The sequence below is a fragment of the Rhododendron vialii genome, chromosome 6a, assembly GCF_030253575.1.
Source record: "Rhododendron vialii isolate Sample 1 chromosome 6a, ASM3025357v1".
NCBI lineage: Eukaryota > Viridiplantae > Streptophyta > Magnoliopsida > Ericales > Ericaceae > Rhododendron > Rhododendron vialii.
The window spans coordinates 2,073,513-2,089,703 of record NC_080562.1 but is presented as its reverse complement, the minus strand read 5'-3'; the positions used below and the strand labels follow the sequence as shown (position 1 = coordinate 2,089,703).

At 38.1% G+C, this 16,191-nt stretch overlaps 1 protein-coding gene across 1 annotated transcript; it reads left to right on the top strand.

Moving 5' to 3' along the window:
* The first annotated feature begins 4,033 nt into the window (after positions 1–4,033).
* Positions 4,034–15,503, top strand: LOC131330355 (eukaryotic translation initiation factor 5B-like). Its single transcript, XM_058363906.1, has 12 exons — positions 4,034–4,137; positions 4,822–7,599; positions 7,689–7,796; positions 7,882–7,982; positions 8,100–8,190; positions 8,297–8,407; positions 8,487–8,552; positions 10,250–10,309; positions 10,953–11,510; positions 12,763–12,882; positions 14,826–14,945; positions 15,031–15,503. The coding sequence occupies exons 2-12, from the start codon at positions 4,888–4,890 to the stop codon at positions 15,094–15,096; spliced, it is 4,113 nt and encodes a 1,370-aa protein (XP_058219889.1). The 5' UTR covers positions 4,034–4,137; positions 4,822–4,887; the 3' UTR covers positions 15,097–15,503.
* The last annotated feature ends 688 nt before the right edge of the window (positions 15,504–16,191 follow it).

Below are 16,191 nucleotides of genomic sequence, written 5' to 3'. Positions count from 1 at the left end.
GCATATTTTTATATGTGATGCAGTTGTGTACTAGTTGATATCGGACACATGATTAGCTCATAGCTAACAGTATTGAGTCAATACTATTAACCCATATCGTGTCACGCAGTAGAAAATATCATTATCGATGATGGTTCTTGGTCCAACATCAATCAGGGTATACGTATCAATAGATAACGTAACTGACCCTGGGGTAAGCCCCGCAAGCCTGTCGGCTTGGGCAACCCCCGGGCCAGGGCAACACAAAAAAAAGAAAAATTTCCATGTAATTACAAATACGTACGTATGTATGTATGTGTGGGTGTGAGTATATATATATTTGGACCCAAACATAGCATAAAGGATTGTGCTGATTTGTTGGTTAGTAGGGCATACTTAAGTTTCCTCAAATATACTTGTGGCCGGGTTCAAGTCCCCGTGTCCAGACTTCAGATTTCATTTTCCCAGTCTGTTCCTCTCTCTCTCTCTCTCTCTCTCCTCTTTTCGTTCATTGCACCCCACTCTTCTCTCTATTTTTTTAAAAATATATTTCTGATTGATTTGTTCACATATGTTGTTGGTATAATTTTTAATTTTGGGAGATACTTCTTCTACATCAATAATTAGGATGTGTTCCACTTACTAAAATAAATATTTATTTTTTAAATTAAAGGTAATATATTGTGAAAGAATGACCTGTCTTATAAAACAAAAATTAAGTACTTAAAGAATAAGAACTTTAACGGAACGCAGCAAACTCCTCCAAAAAAAAGAAAAAAACAACTGCTCGCATTCGCATACTCACATAGTGATGTATGCAAATATGAAAAATATACAAGTATATGTATATACTGTATACACAGAACTTACCAATTTAAAAAACTTCAATGAAAAAATTAATCATTTTTAAAGTATTTGTATTTTTTCAAGTTGGTCCCTAATATTTCTTTTTTCAATTTATCATTAAATATAGAACAATGATCAAAATAAGAAAAAAAAATGAAAGTTAAAATAAATAGAAACCCATCATTTTTTTTCTTTGAATCGAATCATGTTAAATCATAAAGCACCATAAGTCGAATTCCATTCTAATTTTAATTTTTTGATAGAATTCAAACTAAAAGCACATTGTTACCTTGATTTTTTTGCCTTGTATTTTTTTTAAAATTTTTTATGACTTAATAATAAGCAGGCAACCAAGCTTTAGGTCTGGCTTGGAGAACCCAAACGTTGGGGCCGACACTGACCACAGGGCATCATACAGGATGACAGAAATCTGGGGCATCAGTTGAGGCAAGACCAACCACAGGAAATGATGCAATCTACTGTACTGGGCAACCAAGCCAATGAAACTACTTTCAAATTGCAAGCCTTTTTATTACAAAAGCTTCATCAATACTCTTAATCGTTCTCAAAAAAGTGTTTGTATCACCATATATGTACTGTGTCTAAAGAGTAGAGTTAGGAACGTGCACAACAACCGCCTAACGACACTTAACAAAAATAATTGAATGTGGAAAAAATCTCTTATGAAAAAAGAGAGTGACTGAAGTTCCCTTATGTGTTGATAAAAAAAAAAAAAGTTCCCTTATGTTATGTGAACAGAGAGGGAGTTGTATACTTGCTTTTTAGCAAAGCTATCACAAAAATCTCACGATCACTTCAAGCAAAATTCGGGTCTTGCAAATGACCTAATTTTCGTCGTTGTTAGCCTTGGAGTAGAAAGCATAAAAGTCATCAACGAATTGAGCAGCATCCATGTCAATGACACTAAGTTGTGCTCTTCCTTCACCCTTTGATGGGGAACACTATTATAACATCTAGAAAATAGGAAAATGACATTGGCACTCCAAAAATTGATGGAGGCACTCCAAAAAATAAAACGAAAGTGGTTTTTAAATTACACTGATTTTGGAGTGTCTGTATAAATTTTTTAGAGTGCCAATATCATTTACCAAACAAAATACGTAAGATTTAAGAACATTGTTTTAGTTCATAAACAGAATTCTAACACATTTCAAGAATCTATCGAAATAGGTGTAGGTTTACTTCCACATGCTACAATCGGCAAACGCTAGTTGATCATATTAGAAATATGAAAAAAGAAATATCTTACCAAACTATGAAGCTTTATAGTGGCTCGAATGAGCATCAAGAGTCAGAATCTTAATAAGGCCCCGTTCCGGAATGTAAAAAAAGCCATTATTTTTTAAGAAGGCAATTTCAAGCTAAAAAATTATGGATTTATTGAAATCTAGAAATATGCAATATGAATTTTGTTTGAAAGATCTCATCGAGATCTTTTATAAGATGCAAAAAAAAAATTAAAAAATATTTTTCATTTACATTATTTTTGAGTTTGAAAATGTAAAATAAACTGCTTATTTTTTAAGAAAATTTCTGGAACGGAGCATAAGAGTCAAACTACCTGGAAAACAATCCAAGTATACACGAAAATTAGAACTAACTCCAAAAGCCCAATATCAGCATCATCAAACACTGAAATCAGAATCCACACGACTAAATCAACACTCTTAAACCGGTAATTGTACATGATTCTCTACTACCAGAAAACGAATTCCAAAACCCCCAACATCAATATCACACCCCGAAATTACAATGGACACAACTAAATCAACACAATCGAACCGGTAATTGCACATGATTCTCTACTACCAAAAAACAAAGTTTGAAACCCCAATATCAACATCAAATAGTGAAATTAGATTTGACACAACTAAATCAACACTATCGAACTGGTAAATTGGACATGATTCTATCTGCATCGTTTTTTTAATCTGATTTTCTGATTTTTGTATTAATTTTAATTTAAAAAAAAAAAAAACAGGTTCGGCCCTTGTTCAATTTTATACAAGAACTACACCGAAAGCCGCACCAAACCACAACATAATCTATATCTATATTATAAAACATAGCGGTTTTTTCTACCCGTACAAATCCAACACCCTCTACAACCATCGGATCGAATTTTCAATAGATCATATCCGTCCGATCGAGAGCGTACTTCCTAATATAAACCTCCTAACTTTATGACTTGGTAAATTCTTTCGATTGATTGCTTTTAGGTTGTTTGCTTAAAAAGCTTGATTATCTTCTTGAATTTAAATCAACTCAATAATTGATTTCTGTCTAAAGTTGATTTCTTTACATTCATTTCAATATTTGTTTTCAATTTGTTTCCTTTTAGGTTGATTTTTCTATAGTCATATACAAAAAGAAAATACTAGTAACATAAGATCTTATGAATGCAACATAATATTGGGTTTGAATTTGTTGGCTCAAATTTATGTGATTTGGATGATAATTGGTAGTGTCGTACACTACCGATGAAAATAGCGATGAGGGATCGAAAACAAAAACTTTTTGTGCTCAAAACGCATTGCTTCGTGCTTTTGGGCGCGGACAATCCCTAGTAATATATAATAATAAATGTTGACATATGAATAATATGACATATGACCCATGCAAATGCACATGCACTAAATCAAGAAATTGGTCTTTCAGTTGGTTGGGCAGGGAGAGCAACAAAGCTGCAAATTGGTTGGCCACGCATATTCTTAATAGGAGAATCACTTTCCAGTCGGGTTGTATTCCGCCGGAGTTAGATTTTATTTTGCGCAAAAATTGTAATTCTTAGTAATTTGTTGTTCTGTTTCTAATGTGATATAAAAGTAAAAAAATTCACATGCACTAATGCACACATAAAAATTGGATTCAGGGACAAACCGAACTGAGCTGATACCCATCGGGTACTCTTAAGATCACGGTTACGATCTAAATGATACGGAGTTGTAGAAAACTGATCAAGTTTCGGTACGGATTTGCTCTTGGTTGTTTTATTTCCCGTTTTGACAAAAAATTAAATCAAAAGGCTTACCGGCCCGACCCTGCCCGACCTGTTACCATACAACGTGGTGTGCCTATGCGATCACGCTGAAACGGTGCCGTATGGCCTCCGCTGCCCCGCCTACTGCGAGTTCCCGAACCCAGTGGTACTAGTAGTAATTTCCCACACGGATCAGCTCAAAATTCCAAAAAATCTAGGGTTTTCTGTGTAATTCTCGGAATACAATATAATACACCTACCATCAAGCGATCAGAATCAGAAGTAGCAGCCCAAAATCTTCAATCGCACAGGTACTCTCTCTCTCTCTCTCTCTCTAGAATACGTTTCATTGGTACCTGCAAAATTTGAGGCGCATTTTTCAGTTTCAAGTATCATCGGTATATCAATCATCCATTTGTCTCGTAGAACAATTTCATTTTCGTTTTGAAGAAAATTGTAATGCTTCTTTTTCCGACTATTTTGTACACTAGAAGGAATGCACACACTAAGCGTATGAATTAAAAAAAAGAACAAAACGAATGAAGCAGTAGCTTCTTTCATGATTCCTCTAGCTTCACCGTTTTGATTTGTATCTTTTTGCGTTTTAGTTCTTGAATGTATGGAGGGCGCCATCACGGGGATTCACTTAGGGCCGGCCCTGCTTATATCCTGTGTGGGTAGTAGAGAATCATTTACAATTTACCGGTTCGATAGTGTTGATTTAGTTGTGTCGAATCTAATTTCCATGTTTGATGTTGATATTGGAGTTTCGGACTTTGTTTTCTGGTAGTAGAGAATCATGTGTGATTACCGGTTTAATTGTGTTGCTTTAAGAGTGTTCATTTAGTCTTGTAGATTCTGATTTCAGTGTTTGATTTTGATGTTGGGGTTTTGGAGTTAGTTTTCTGGTAGTACAGAATCATGTACAATTACCTGTTTATTAGTGTTGATTTAGTTGTGTCTGTTCTCATTTTGGTGTTTGATGTTGATGTCAGGCTTTAGGAGTTCATTTTCTGGTATTCTTCGGGGCATAGTTTATCTGTTGAAATCACAAAATCTCGATGGGGAGAAAGAAGCCTTCCACACGTGATGAGGAGATTCAGGATGGTGGAGGGAAATTGAGGAAGAAGGCGGTGGTAGTTGATGATGATGAGTACTCTATAGGAACGGAATTATCCGAGGAACAGCAGGTTCAAGACGAAAAGATTGCGCCAGTTGGTGGAAAGAAGAAGGGAAAGAAGGGAGCTTCTAAGAATTCACAGCAGAAAGACGAGGATGTAGAAAAAGAAGATGAGGTGGATGATGATGTACCAGCTGTACAATTTGCGGGGAAGAAGAAGTCTAGATCCAAAAAGAGTGGGAGCAGCACTTCGTTTAGCTCTTCGAGTTTTGGGTTACTTGGAGAGGTGGACGATGATGATGACGAGTCTGGAGTTACACGTGATAATGATGATGATGTTGGCAGTGATGATGATGAGCCTGTAGTATCTTTTTCTGGGAAGAAAAAGTCAACTAAGTCGGGAAAAGGTAATAGTAACCGGGTGAGGGCGTCTGCTTTTGGTGCAATTGCGGATGATGATGATGAAGGTGGGGACGTTATTGATAACTCAACGGAGAAGCAATCTGATAACGACGATGATGTGGTTATTTCTTTTTCGGGGAAGAAAAAACATTCTAAATCCAATAAGAAGAGCAGTGCCAGCGTGTCCGCTGGTTCTGGTATTGATGAGCTTGATCATGGGGAAGAAACTAAGGATGAAGCAAAAGAGGAAGAAGAAGAAGAAGAAGATGATGATGTTGCTGCAATAAGTTTCTCTGGTAAAAAGAAGAAGTCTTCAAGCTCTTCAAAGAAGAGTAGTAAAATCTATAGTGATGCTTTAATTGATGAAGAAACTGAGGAGGGCACATCTTTTACAAATTATGATTCTGCTAATCTGGATGAATATACATCAGAAGTTATGTTTTCTGGCAAAAAGAAGTCATCCAAAAAAAAGAGTAATATTGTTTTCAGTGCACTTGAATCTAGGCTTGGAGATGAATCAAATGTGGACCCAGAAGAGCCTAGTGTGGTTGTTAGTGGTGGTAAAGAAGCTGATGGTTCCAAACCTAACAAACAGGTGATTGAAGATGTTGTAGAAACTTCAAAGAACAAAAAGAAGAAGAAGAAGAGTGGGAGGACGGCTCAAGAGGAGGACGACTTGGATAAACTTCTGGCAGAGCTCAGTGAAGGGCCTACTGTGGCAAAACCAGCTCCAGCTCCAGCTCCTCCTCCTCCACAAGAGAATAAAGTTCAGACTCAGCTTGAATCTGTTGGTTTGGAAGATGCTTCACTTGAAAAGGAAGCTGAAGAAGAAGGAGGTGTGGAATCTGCTGCTGCAAAGAAGAAGAAAAAGAAGAAAGAAAAAGAGAAAGAGAAGAAGGCGGCTGCAGCAGCTGCTGCTGCAACTACACCAGCAGAGGAATTAAGGCAAGAAAAACAAGAAGATGCAAAAAATGAGACAAAGGGAAAAGCAACAGATAAGAAAGTCCCAAAGCATGTAAGGGAGATGCAGGAGAGGCTAGCTAGGCTTAAGGAATTGGAGGAAAAGAAGAAGAGGGAAGAAGAGGAGAAGGTAAGGAAGGAAGAGGAAGAGCGAAGGAGGCAGGAGGAACTCGAAAGGATAGCAGAAGAGAAGAAGCGTTTGAGAAAGGAAAAGGAAAAGGAGAAACTACAGAAGAAGAAACTTGAAGGAAAGCTATTAACAGGGAAACAAAAGGAAGAAGCGCGGCGACTGGAGGCAATGAGGAACCAAATACTTGCTAACGCCGGAGGATTGCCCGTTGCTACTGGTGATGCTGCTGGTGCTCCCACAAAACGACCCAAGTATCAAACAAAGAAAAAAGCACATAACTCTCAAGCAAATGGCGTGGCCTCTGAAAAGGCATCTGAAAGCACAGAAGCAATGGAGGATCAACAGGAATCTGTGGCTGAGGTTGAGTCCTTGGAACTAGAGGGGGTTGAGGAAGTGGAGACCGTGATTGTGGAGGAGAAAGCAGAAGTTGTTACTGATGTGGTTGATGAGAATGTAATTGAAGAAGATGATGATGATGAAGACGAATGGGATGCAAAGAGTTGGGACGAGGCTGATCTTAAACTGCCTGGTACAAGTGCCTTTGCCGACGAAGAGGATGAATCTGTGCCTGAACATGTGGGTAAGAAGGAGGCTTCAACTTCAAAGGCAGCAGTTGTTGCCCCCAAAGTAACCACAACCTTACCAGTTAAATCTCTTGATGGTGAAAGTAAGAAAAGCCAGCCTGTGGCAGATTCTGTAGATACAAACAAGGCTAAAGAACCAAAACGCAAGAAGGAACCGCACACTCCGGATGCTCAGCCTAACCAGAGTGAAGCTGACCTTCGATCCCCAATTTGCTGCATTATGGGTCATGTTGATACTGGAAAAACCAAGCTGCTTGATTGTATCAGAGGCACTAATGTCCAGGAAGGTGAAGCCGGAGGGATTACTCAACAAATCGGTGCAACGTATTTTCCGGCTGTGAACATACGGGAGAGAACAAAGGAACTGAAAGCTGATGCGAAGCTAAAGGTCCCAGGTCTTTTAGTTATCGATACCCCTGGCCATGAATCGTTCACTAATTTAAGGTCACGGGGTTCAGGTTTATGTGACATTGCAATCTTGGTCGTTGATATAATGCATGGCCTAGAACCACAGACTATTGAATCACTCAATCTTCTGAAAATGAGGAATACAGAGTTTATTGTGGCATTGAACAAGGTTGAGATTACACTGTAATGTTTCCCATGGAGTGCATAATGCTTTTTGATTTTTTCCCTATTATGTGTATTTAATTTCACAACTTGCAGGTGGACCGACTTTATGGGTGGAAAGTTTCCCGGAATGCACCAATTGTTAAGACAATGAAGCAACAATCAAAAGATGTTTTACTTGAATTTAATACTAGGGTCACTCAGGTCACATATGCTTGCTCACCCCTTCTTGGAGTTTAATTTGTATGTATGGTAGAACTCACTACATTTTTTTTTCTGTTTATTTCAGGTTATTACTCAGTTCAAGGAACAAGGATTAAATACTGAGCTGTATTACAAAAATAAGGAAATGGGGGAAACGTTCAGTATAGTACCCACAAGTGCAATCAGGTATACTCTTTTGTGTTCTGGTTATGGTCTGTTCAAAGTTCTTCTGCAGCCTATTAAGGGGGTAAAACAGATATTTCCTCAACATTGTACTGATACTTTGGGCTTTGGATGCAACAGTGGGGAAGGCCTTCCCGATTTGCTGTTATTGTTAGTCCAGTGGACTCAGAAGACAATGGTAGACAAGCTAACATTCAGTAATGAAGTGCAGGTACAACCACCTTCCCCCCCTAGAGCACAACTGCTGCTTCTTTGTTTATTGAATGCAGAGATGTTTGGAATCTGCGAATAACTGATTGTGTAGAACTCTTTGCCAGTGTACGGTCTTGGAGGTTAAGGTTATTGAAGGCCATGGGACAACTATTGACGTAGTGTTAGTTAATGGCGTGCTTCACGAAGGAGATCAAATTGTTGTTTGTGGCATGCAGGCAAGATTTTTACCTCTTTACTGCCTAAGATCTAAATGATAGTTGTTGTCAAAATCTTAGTTATATTTCATATTGCCAGGGACCTATTGTCACCACAATTCGAGCATTACTGACCCCCCACCCAATGAAGGAACTCCGTGTTAAGGTGAGGCTTTTTGCATCATTTTTTTTCTCTCTTTTGGAATGTTGCCTTTTGAAAAGATTTTGTTAGTATTGTGAAGAATAGTAATCTTGGGAAATTGGTATAGCAATGCCAGTCACTTCCCTATCATTGTTGCATTCTGGCTTTCCATCTTACTTCGTCATTTATTATTCTTCCGGATTCATTTGAAAAGTTGTGATGAATGTTTGTGTCAGAAGTTTTCATTTATGCATCTAAGATTTTGATTTCTTAGAGGGAAATCATTTTATGTACCCAATAGCTATATAAATTTGTCTATAAATTTAAGCTCTAATGCTCTATCTAATGGTCAACGGGATTTTATAGATGTTTCCCAGTTGTAATAGTTGCATGGGTTTATTGAGACTTGATTCCTGGATTTTTCATGAGTAGGCTGCTGCATCACTGCGTCTACAGTGTCTGTGGTATGTGGAGTAGTATAATCGTCTGATATTGACAACAGTGCTTATTTCTTTGTAAGTATAGGTTAGTGGCTTAAATCATGTAGGAAGAATTGGTTTTCTTTGTGTGTTTACTACTCTTAATCATGCTGGAAGTAAATTGTCTTGTTCGAGTCTCGGAAACAAGTGTTGGATAGTCCTTGTTACAAATTATGGCACCTGGGAAGTGGGTAAATATACTGCTATCGTCCAACCGGAAAACTGTTAGCTCACTCGGCAAAAAGTGACTGAAGCATCACACTGACATGGAATTGGCATCTAGATTCAGAAGTGTATAAATTGCTTATGATTTCGAGAAGTGACTGAATATTTTTAGTACTGTTATCATCTCTAAAGTGGAAGTTTTAGTTCTCATTATTGAATGAGTGTTAGGAGTGGTTTTTTTTTTGATCGGCAAGTGTTAGAAGTGTTAAGCAGTGGCAGGGACATATTACCAAAAATATTATTGTGTTTTCTCCTGCGAACTTTTTGAAGTTCTAAGCCAAAGATGCCCTGATGTAATATGTGTTTTTCAAAACTCAAGACCTAAGAAGCATGGGCACGTCTATCGTCCGCAAGTATCTGTGTCGGATACCTAATGTAATATGTGTTTTCCAAAACTCAAGCCTAAGAAGCATGGGCACGTATATCGTCCGCAAGTATCTGTGTAAGATACGTCTCACATGGACGCGACACTACGCTCCCGGACGCTTGTTGGACATGCCTAAATGCGTGCCCGATGTCTGTAAATTTTTTTATTCTTCAGACACGTTCTGTACGCTCTAGGACACATTGGAAATACTTGTGCAGTGAATGTTTATTTGTATCTTCATAAGATTAATAATATTTTGTGGTTCCTTTTTTAACTTGATAGAAGAATAAATTTTCATCTTCTATATGAATTTATAAGCTACATCTGTTATATAGAATATATATTTTTATTCGACGTGTCCACTACTTTTCCTTGTCCTAGTTTTTGAAGGAATGTCCGCGTATCCATGTCATGTCCATGCTTCTTAGCTCAAGATCAAGTTTACATATTTAGTTTTGGGCAATATGTTTCTAGTACGTAGGTCTTAAAATTTCAAGGACTTAGAAGGACAGCAATGTGGTAATTTCTCTTCGTTTCATCACATATCTCTGTGTTGTCTGTGCTTTTGGTTGTATCCACTATTTTGAGATAGCTTCTTCTTGTTGCTTTCCAATGTAACTATATGACATCTAGTGGTTATACTGTTTTAGGGAACTTATCTGCATCACAAAGAAATCAAGGCCGCTCAGGGTATCAAGATTACTGCACAGGTGATGTTAATTTCCGGAAACATATTTTTACTCTTTAAGTTGTTTTGTTTCCTTTTCTTGCCTTCCCCAGATGCTTAAATTATTTTATTGGGGGAAAGGAAGCTAGAATGAGGCTGCCCAAGTCAAAGGGGATATGACAAAATTTCTTGCCTACGCATCAGCCTCATTCTGTTCATCAGCGCTTTCTACCTGTCAGTGTTCTACAATCGATGGGCCTGGCGCTCAGAATTCATATGTGGAAAAATTCAATCCTTAAGATCAACCACTAATCTCTTCAAAATAAACGATGGAAACGCGCATGTATATAGATGTATTTCTGACTCTTTTGAACATCCTGGAAACTCTTTAAAGGAAGTGAAACAACTATTCTTCCAAACATGTGTTAGCTAACGGATGCAACTTTACGCAAATAACTAATCCATCAAAATAATTAAATTAAAAAAGATATCAACCTTAAGTTAATTTCTTCAACCAACAGTAAATTGAAATGTTTGGAGTCAACTTCTGATTCACTCCTTAATGGTTTTGAACATGCCAAACATTTGTGGTGAAACCATTTTTCCAAAATTCTTAGATTTATCCATTTGCATGGTGGTTTGTGAATTGCTGTTGACAGAATGCCTTTTTTCCAATAAAAAAATAGGGCCTGGAGCACGCAATTGCTGGCACTGGTCTGTATGTGGTGGGGCCTAATGATGATTTAGAAGACATCAAGGAATCAGCCATGGAAGATATGAAATCAGTATTGAGCAGGATTGATAAAAGTGGCGAGGGAGTGTGCGTTCAGGCCTCTACTCTAGGATCATTAGAAGCATTACTGGAGTTTTTGAAGTCTCCAGCTGTAAACATACCCGTTAGTGGTATCAGCATAGGCCCAGTGCATAAGAAGGATGTCATGAAAGCTAGTGTTATGCTTGAGAAGAAAAAGGAGTTTGCTACAATCTTGGCTTTCGATGTTAAAGTGACACCAGAGGCTCGGGAACTTGCGGATGAATCTGGTGTAAAGATTTTCATTGCTGATATCATTTATCACTTGTTTGATCAGTTTAAGGCCTACATTGACAATCTCAAGGAAGAAAAGAAGAAAGAAGCTGCTGAAGAGGCAGTCTTCCCATGTGTTCTCAGGATTATGCCAAACTGTGTTTTTAACAAGAAGGACCCCATTGTTTTGGGGGTTGATGTTGTCGAAGGAATTGCTAAGGTATTGAGTGATTGTTATTTGGTACCTTTTTATTTGTTTCAATTCCCATGACTTTCAAAATTCCACTTGCAGAAATTGCTGAATTTTGTTTTCAGAAGATAATTCTTTATAGAAAAGAACCCAACGACAAAAAAGGCCAAGGGAATATCCTTGAGAGCTAACAAAAGAAAAACAGGAAACAAACTGGAGGCAAAACTGTGCCTCCTGTAAAAGAAAACAGGAAAGAAGCTACGCATAAAAAAACCCTTCCCCAACCTGTGAAGCATGGGTACTCCAAAATACTTTTTGTACCTGTACCGGGTGCTTATTGGGCATATGTACTTGGCATGCTTACTTCTATATGCGTACCAGGTAGCCAAAATGTGTACCAAATGTTCTTTACCTTAGTGGTTACCGTACCCCAAATGTACCTTGTACATACCAGAGCCGTACCTTGTCGGAATAATCTTTTCATACAAGATAGCTTATCTTGTTGTGCATGCCATGCTTTAGAAGTAAATTTTAAACTGTGTAATTTCGTTGCATAAGGAGATTAAATTCTTGTGTACCTTTCTTTTAGCCTTCACTGTTGTTTGTATGCAAGATTCTCATTGAAGACATTTAGGTAATATTTTTTGTTCAGTTTTCTGATAATTATCTATAATGCATTTCTTCGAAGTATGAAAATATTTTGTAGGACGTACCCTAGCTCCCGTGCCCTATTTCTTTAGACTTTGCTGTAGCGACATACCCATACCTGTGACTTCATTGCCCCCAACACATAAGCAGACTATCTGGTTAGGAAATCCCTAGGCATGTCCCAAACTCACACAACAGTCTGCTCTCATCTGTGATAGGGACTTTCTTCCATGAAGCTGAGTGGGCTCTCACATCCCTAAAAATGTTGCAAATCATAAAAGCTTCATCAAGCCTTCTTTGTTGAAAAAACTGACCTTTCCTTTGTCTTGTAAACGGTATACTGAAGCAATGACAAAGTTTAAGCACAATATTTGCAGCAGAACAACCTTTACCCTTTTGCAGAACCCATTGCTTGACCTCTGCTAACTTGGTACGGGAGCTTTGGAGCCACATTTTTGAACCAAATGACCCATAGTTGAGTGGAAAAACTGCATTTACTGCTTATTTAAACATTTGGTACTTGTCGTTTATGATATCTTTGCACCTCTTCTATTTCCCCCCAAATAAAACGATAGAAAACTGAAATTATTTTTGCATCAATGATATTTAATACCATTTAAATTGGATGACACAGGTTGGAACTCCAATTTGTATACCACAGAGGGAGTTTATTGATATTGGTCGAATTGCATCCATTGAGAATAACCATAAGCCAGTTGATTATGCAAAGAAAGGCCAAAAGGTGGCCATTAAGGTACGAGTCCTACAAATCTTTGGCTTGTTTGTTAGTTTTTTGGGGATATTTGTATGATTGTCGGAAGAATCTTTGGCTTGTTTGTTAGTTTTTTGGGGATTTTTTTTTATGATTGTTGGAAGAGACCAAATCATCTCAATCGATCTTTTGTACAGTATTGTTTAGGTTGGTTGCCGGTATAATAGCATTTTTTTGTGTTTCGCTACAATAACTCTGCAATGTCTTTTGTTATTATTAGTTGTCTCCATTCTGTGGGGATGAAATTAATCGTGCGAACCACATAACCCCTTTCTCCAATCACGATTGACCTGTTGTATGGTTTGCATCGGTTTGTTGTTTTAAGCATTCTTTTCGTGTCGGTAAATTTACTTTCTGATGTCGCTTCTCTATTGTCTCCATTGGGCATTAGCGACCTCCAATTATTCTTGATGCCCCCTTCTATCATAGTTGTTTCTTTCAGTAAGAATTAACATTATACCCAAACTGATCATACATTAATAATTAAAAATTTGTAGATGGCTCTTAAAGTAGAATCCAAGAATTTTTGTTGCAATAAAGCACCGAGCTCGATAGTGGTGATTACTTTTGAAAGCATGCAATCAACTTCATCAAAACTCAGTCTTGTATCATATGTAGATTTCAGCAGTTAAAAATGCAATTGCTTAGGGTTACGACTTACAAGTCTTAAACTATTGATTTTGCCTAAAACTGGAAGACAAGGGTGGAGGAGAAAATGATTTCCCCGATCAAGCACCAAGACTTTCCAATATAAGCTCCAAATCTCGAGCATCATCCTTGGTTACTTGAGTGTTAAGGTGGTAGGCCTGCAGAGGAACTCAGCTGTACATGAACAAAGGCTGAGCAAAAGATGAATTTTGTCTTCTTATTTCTCTCTCTCTCTCTCTCTCTCTCTCTCTCTCTTATCTGATCATGCAAGAACTTCAGTTTTGAACTTTTTGGAGTTTGGGCAAGTTGAAAGGCTCATACTAACTTGTCAACATCCAAGCATTCCCACCCCATAAGCAGATTTATTGCTTAACAAACTGACCTCAAGTTATGCACATGTCACTTCATAGAGGCTTGTGCACACGGGCCTTGCTGGTAGCCCCTAAACAGGGTTTCCCCATGTGTCTCTTCCTGGAAAAGTAAGTATGACACGTAGAGGGGGTTACCATATCCGTGTCAGAAATGCCAGGGACACAGACACGCCGAAATACGTTGGGGACATGACTTGTCCTTATATTCATGCTTTTTTTTTTTTTGGACAAACCAGAGACAAGTGAGACATGGAGAAACACGCATAGGGACACCACGGGGTGGTTTCTGCAAAATTTAAAATCTTTTTCGGGGCTATGTGTCTGTTAAGCATGGACACTTATCAGATCTCGAAATACTTGGCAGATAGATTTACGGGAAGAAAGTTGCATACTCTATTTGTCCTTTTAATGTTGGTGTTTTGAAGTGTGTCAAACATGGACACTCCTTAAGATCTCCTGGAAGTATCTTTAAGTCAAACAAAAGAAGTTCTAGGATGTTGTATTATGTGCAGAAAGTTTCTCTATTTCTTGTGCTTGGGAATGTTCGTGTTCTACTTTCTTAGGTGTAATTGTTAATCTTTATCCTTGCTACATGAACTGCTTTTACTTCTGTTTACAATCCACACTCCCTTTTTTTTTTGGAAGTGATTCTCACACTCCATTTTTTACAATCCACACTCCCCTTTTGTCATTATCCATATGAATTTACTATTTTTCCCTTTTTTCAATACACTTTTTCACACATCATTTCCCATTTTTAATGGTCCTTCTATTTTGTTGTTTTGGTCAATATGTTAAAATCATATCAAGTAGTTATGTACTCTTACCAGTTTCGGTTTGTCCTAGCCAATTACACTCTCAATTCACAGACTAAGGCTCATAGGAAATCTATTGCTGCATCTGCAGATAGTTGGTAGCAATTCGGAGGAGCACCAAAAGATGTTTGGGAGGCATTTTGAGATGGAAGATGAGCTAGTCAGCCACATTTCTAGGAAGTCAATCGATGTACTCAAAACTAATTATCGGGTAAGCAGAATTCAACTCTGTGGCTTGGATTTCTTTTGGGCCAAGAGTTAAATCACATTGCTCACTTCACCCGGCAATTTTGCAGGACGACCTGTCTATCGAGGAGTGGAGGCTAGTTGTGAAACTGAAAAACCTCTTCAAGATACAATAATTAGTTGAGCACTTAATCTTTCAGATGTAATGAGGGGCTTTCGGGTCTGAGGCGCTGCAATGTAAAGAAGCAGAGTTTTGGGAGAGGGAGGGATCCAGGTTCCATTTAAAATTGTGGCTGGTGCCCGATTTTGACTTTCATGAGTGAGTTGTTTTTTTTTTTGGTCTGCAGTCACGGGTTAGAGCAAATCATCCTTTGTATTTTTGAGGTATTTGGGGTGTTTTTTTTGTTTTCTTTTTTTGCTGTGACCGTGCCTGTGGTTCGTTTAATGAAAGCAAAGCAGTAACCCAAAGATGGGGAGGGTATAGAAGTCAGAAGATGGCTTAGTGTGTTGTCTGTTTAAGCACTTGTTAACGATTCTTTTTCTACTCCTTCACCGGTCATTAAAATTTCCATTTTGAGTCCTATGTTTTCCCCGTATTCTCTCATTTTTGGTGGTTGATGTTAAAAATGTTGCTTTCCAGGTCCTTGCAAAAAGCTGAATGCCCAGCTTGTGCAGGTCATTGTTATGGAATACATGCGCTTGCCCGAACCCACACACACAAACGTAAACCTCTCTCGAGTTTTGAATACAACCAGGTCTTTCTTTCTTTTTTTTTGATAAGTGCAAGGCTCAACCGAAAGAATTTGCCATGCAATTTGAAAAATTCTGTCAGATAAGCCCCATTGTAAACAAAGGGCTTTATACTTAAGAGAGGCCTTTACATTTCTCCTTGAGCTGAGAAAATCTCTGATTCCAGCTGTAATTCTTGTGGCTCGTGTTCTTTTGCTAACCCCTAGAAAATACAACAATTCCCTTTCACAAGCCACACATACACCACTGCTGCCAAGGAGCATTTTAATGCTGGTACATCTGAAGCCCCTCCCTTTCACATGTAATATTGAACCAATCAAGTATATCCTCCATGTTTATTAGGCAAGCCTTGCACTAATTTCTTTCTCACCGTATGCTGCTGCACAACTGCAGATAAGGAACAACCAGAAAACAAGTGTTGGTGTGTTTCAACCTCCAAATTGCAAAGATAGCAGGTACTATCAATCTGCATATCCCAACTTTGCAGTCTATCTTTAGTGCTGAGCATTTGAAGAACAGCT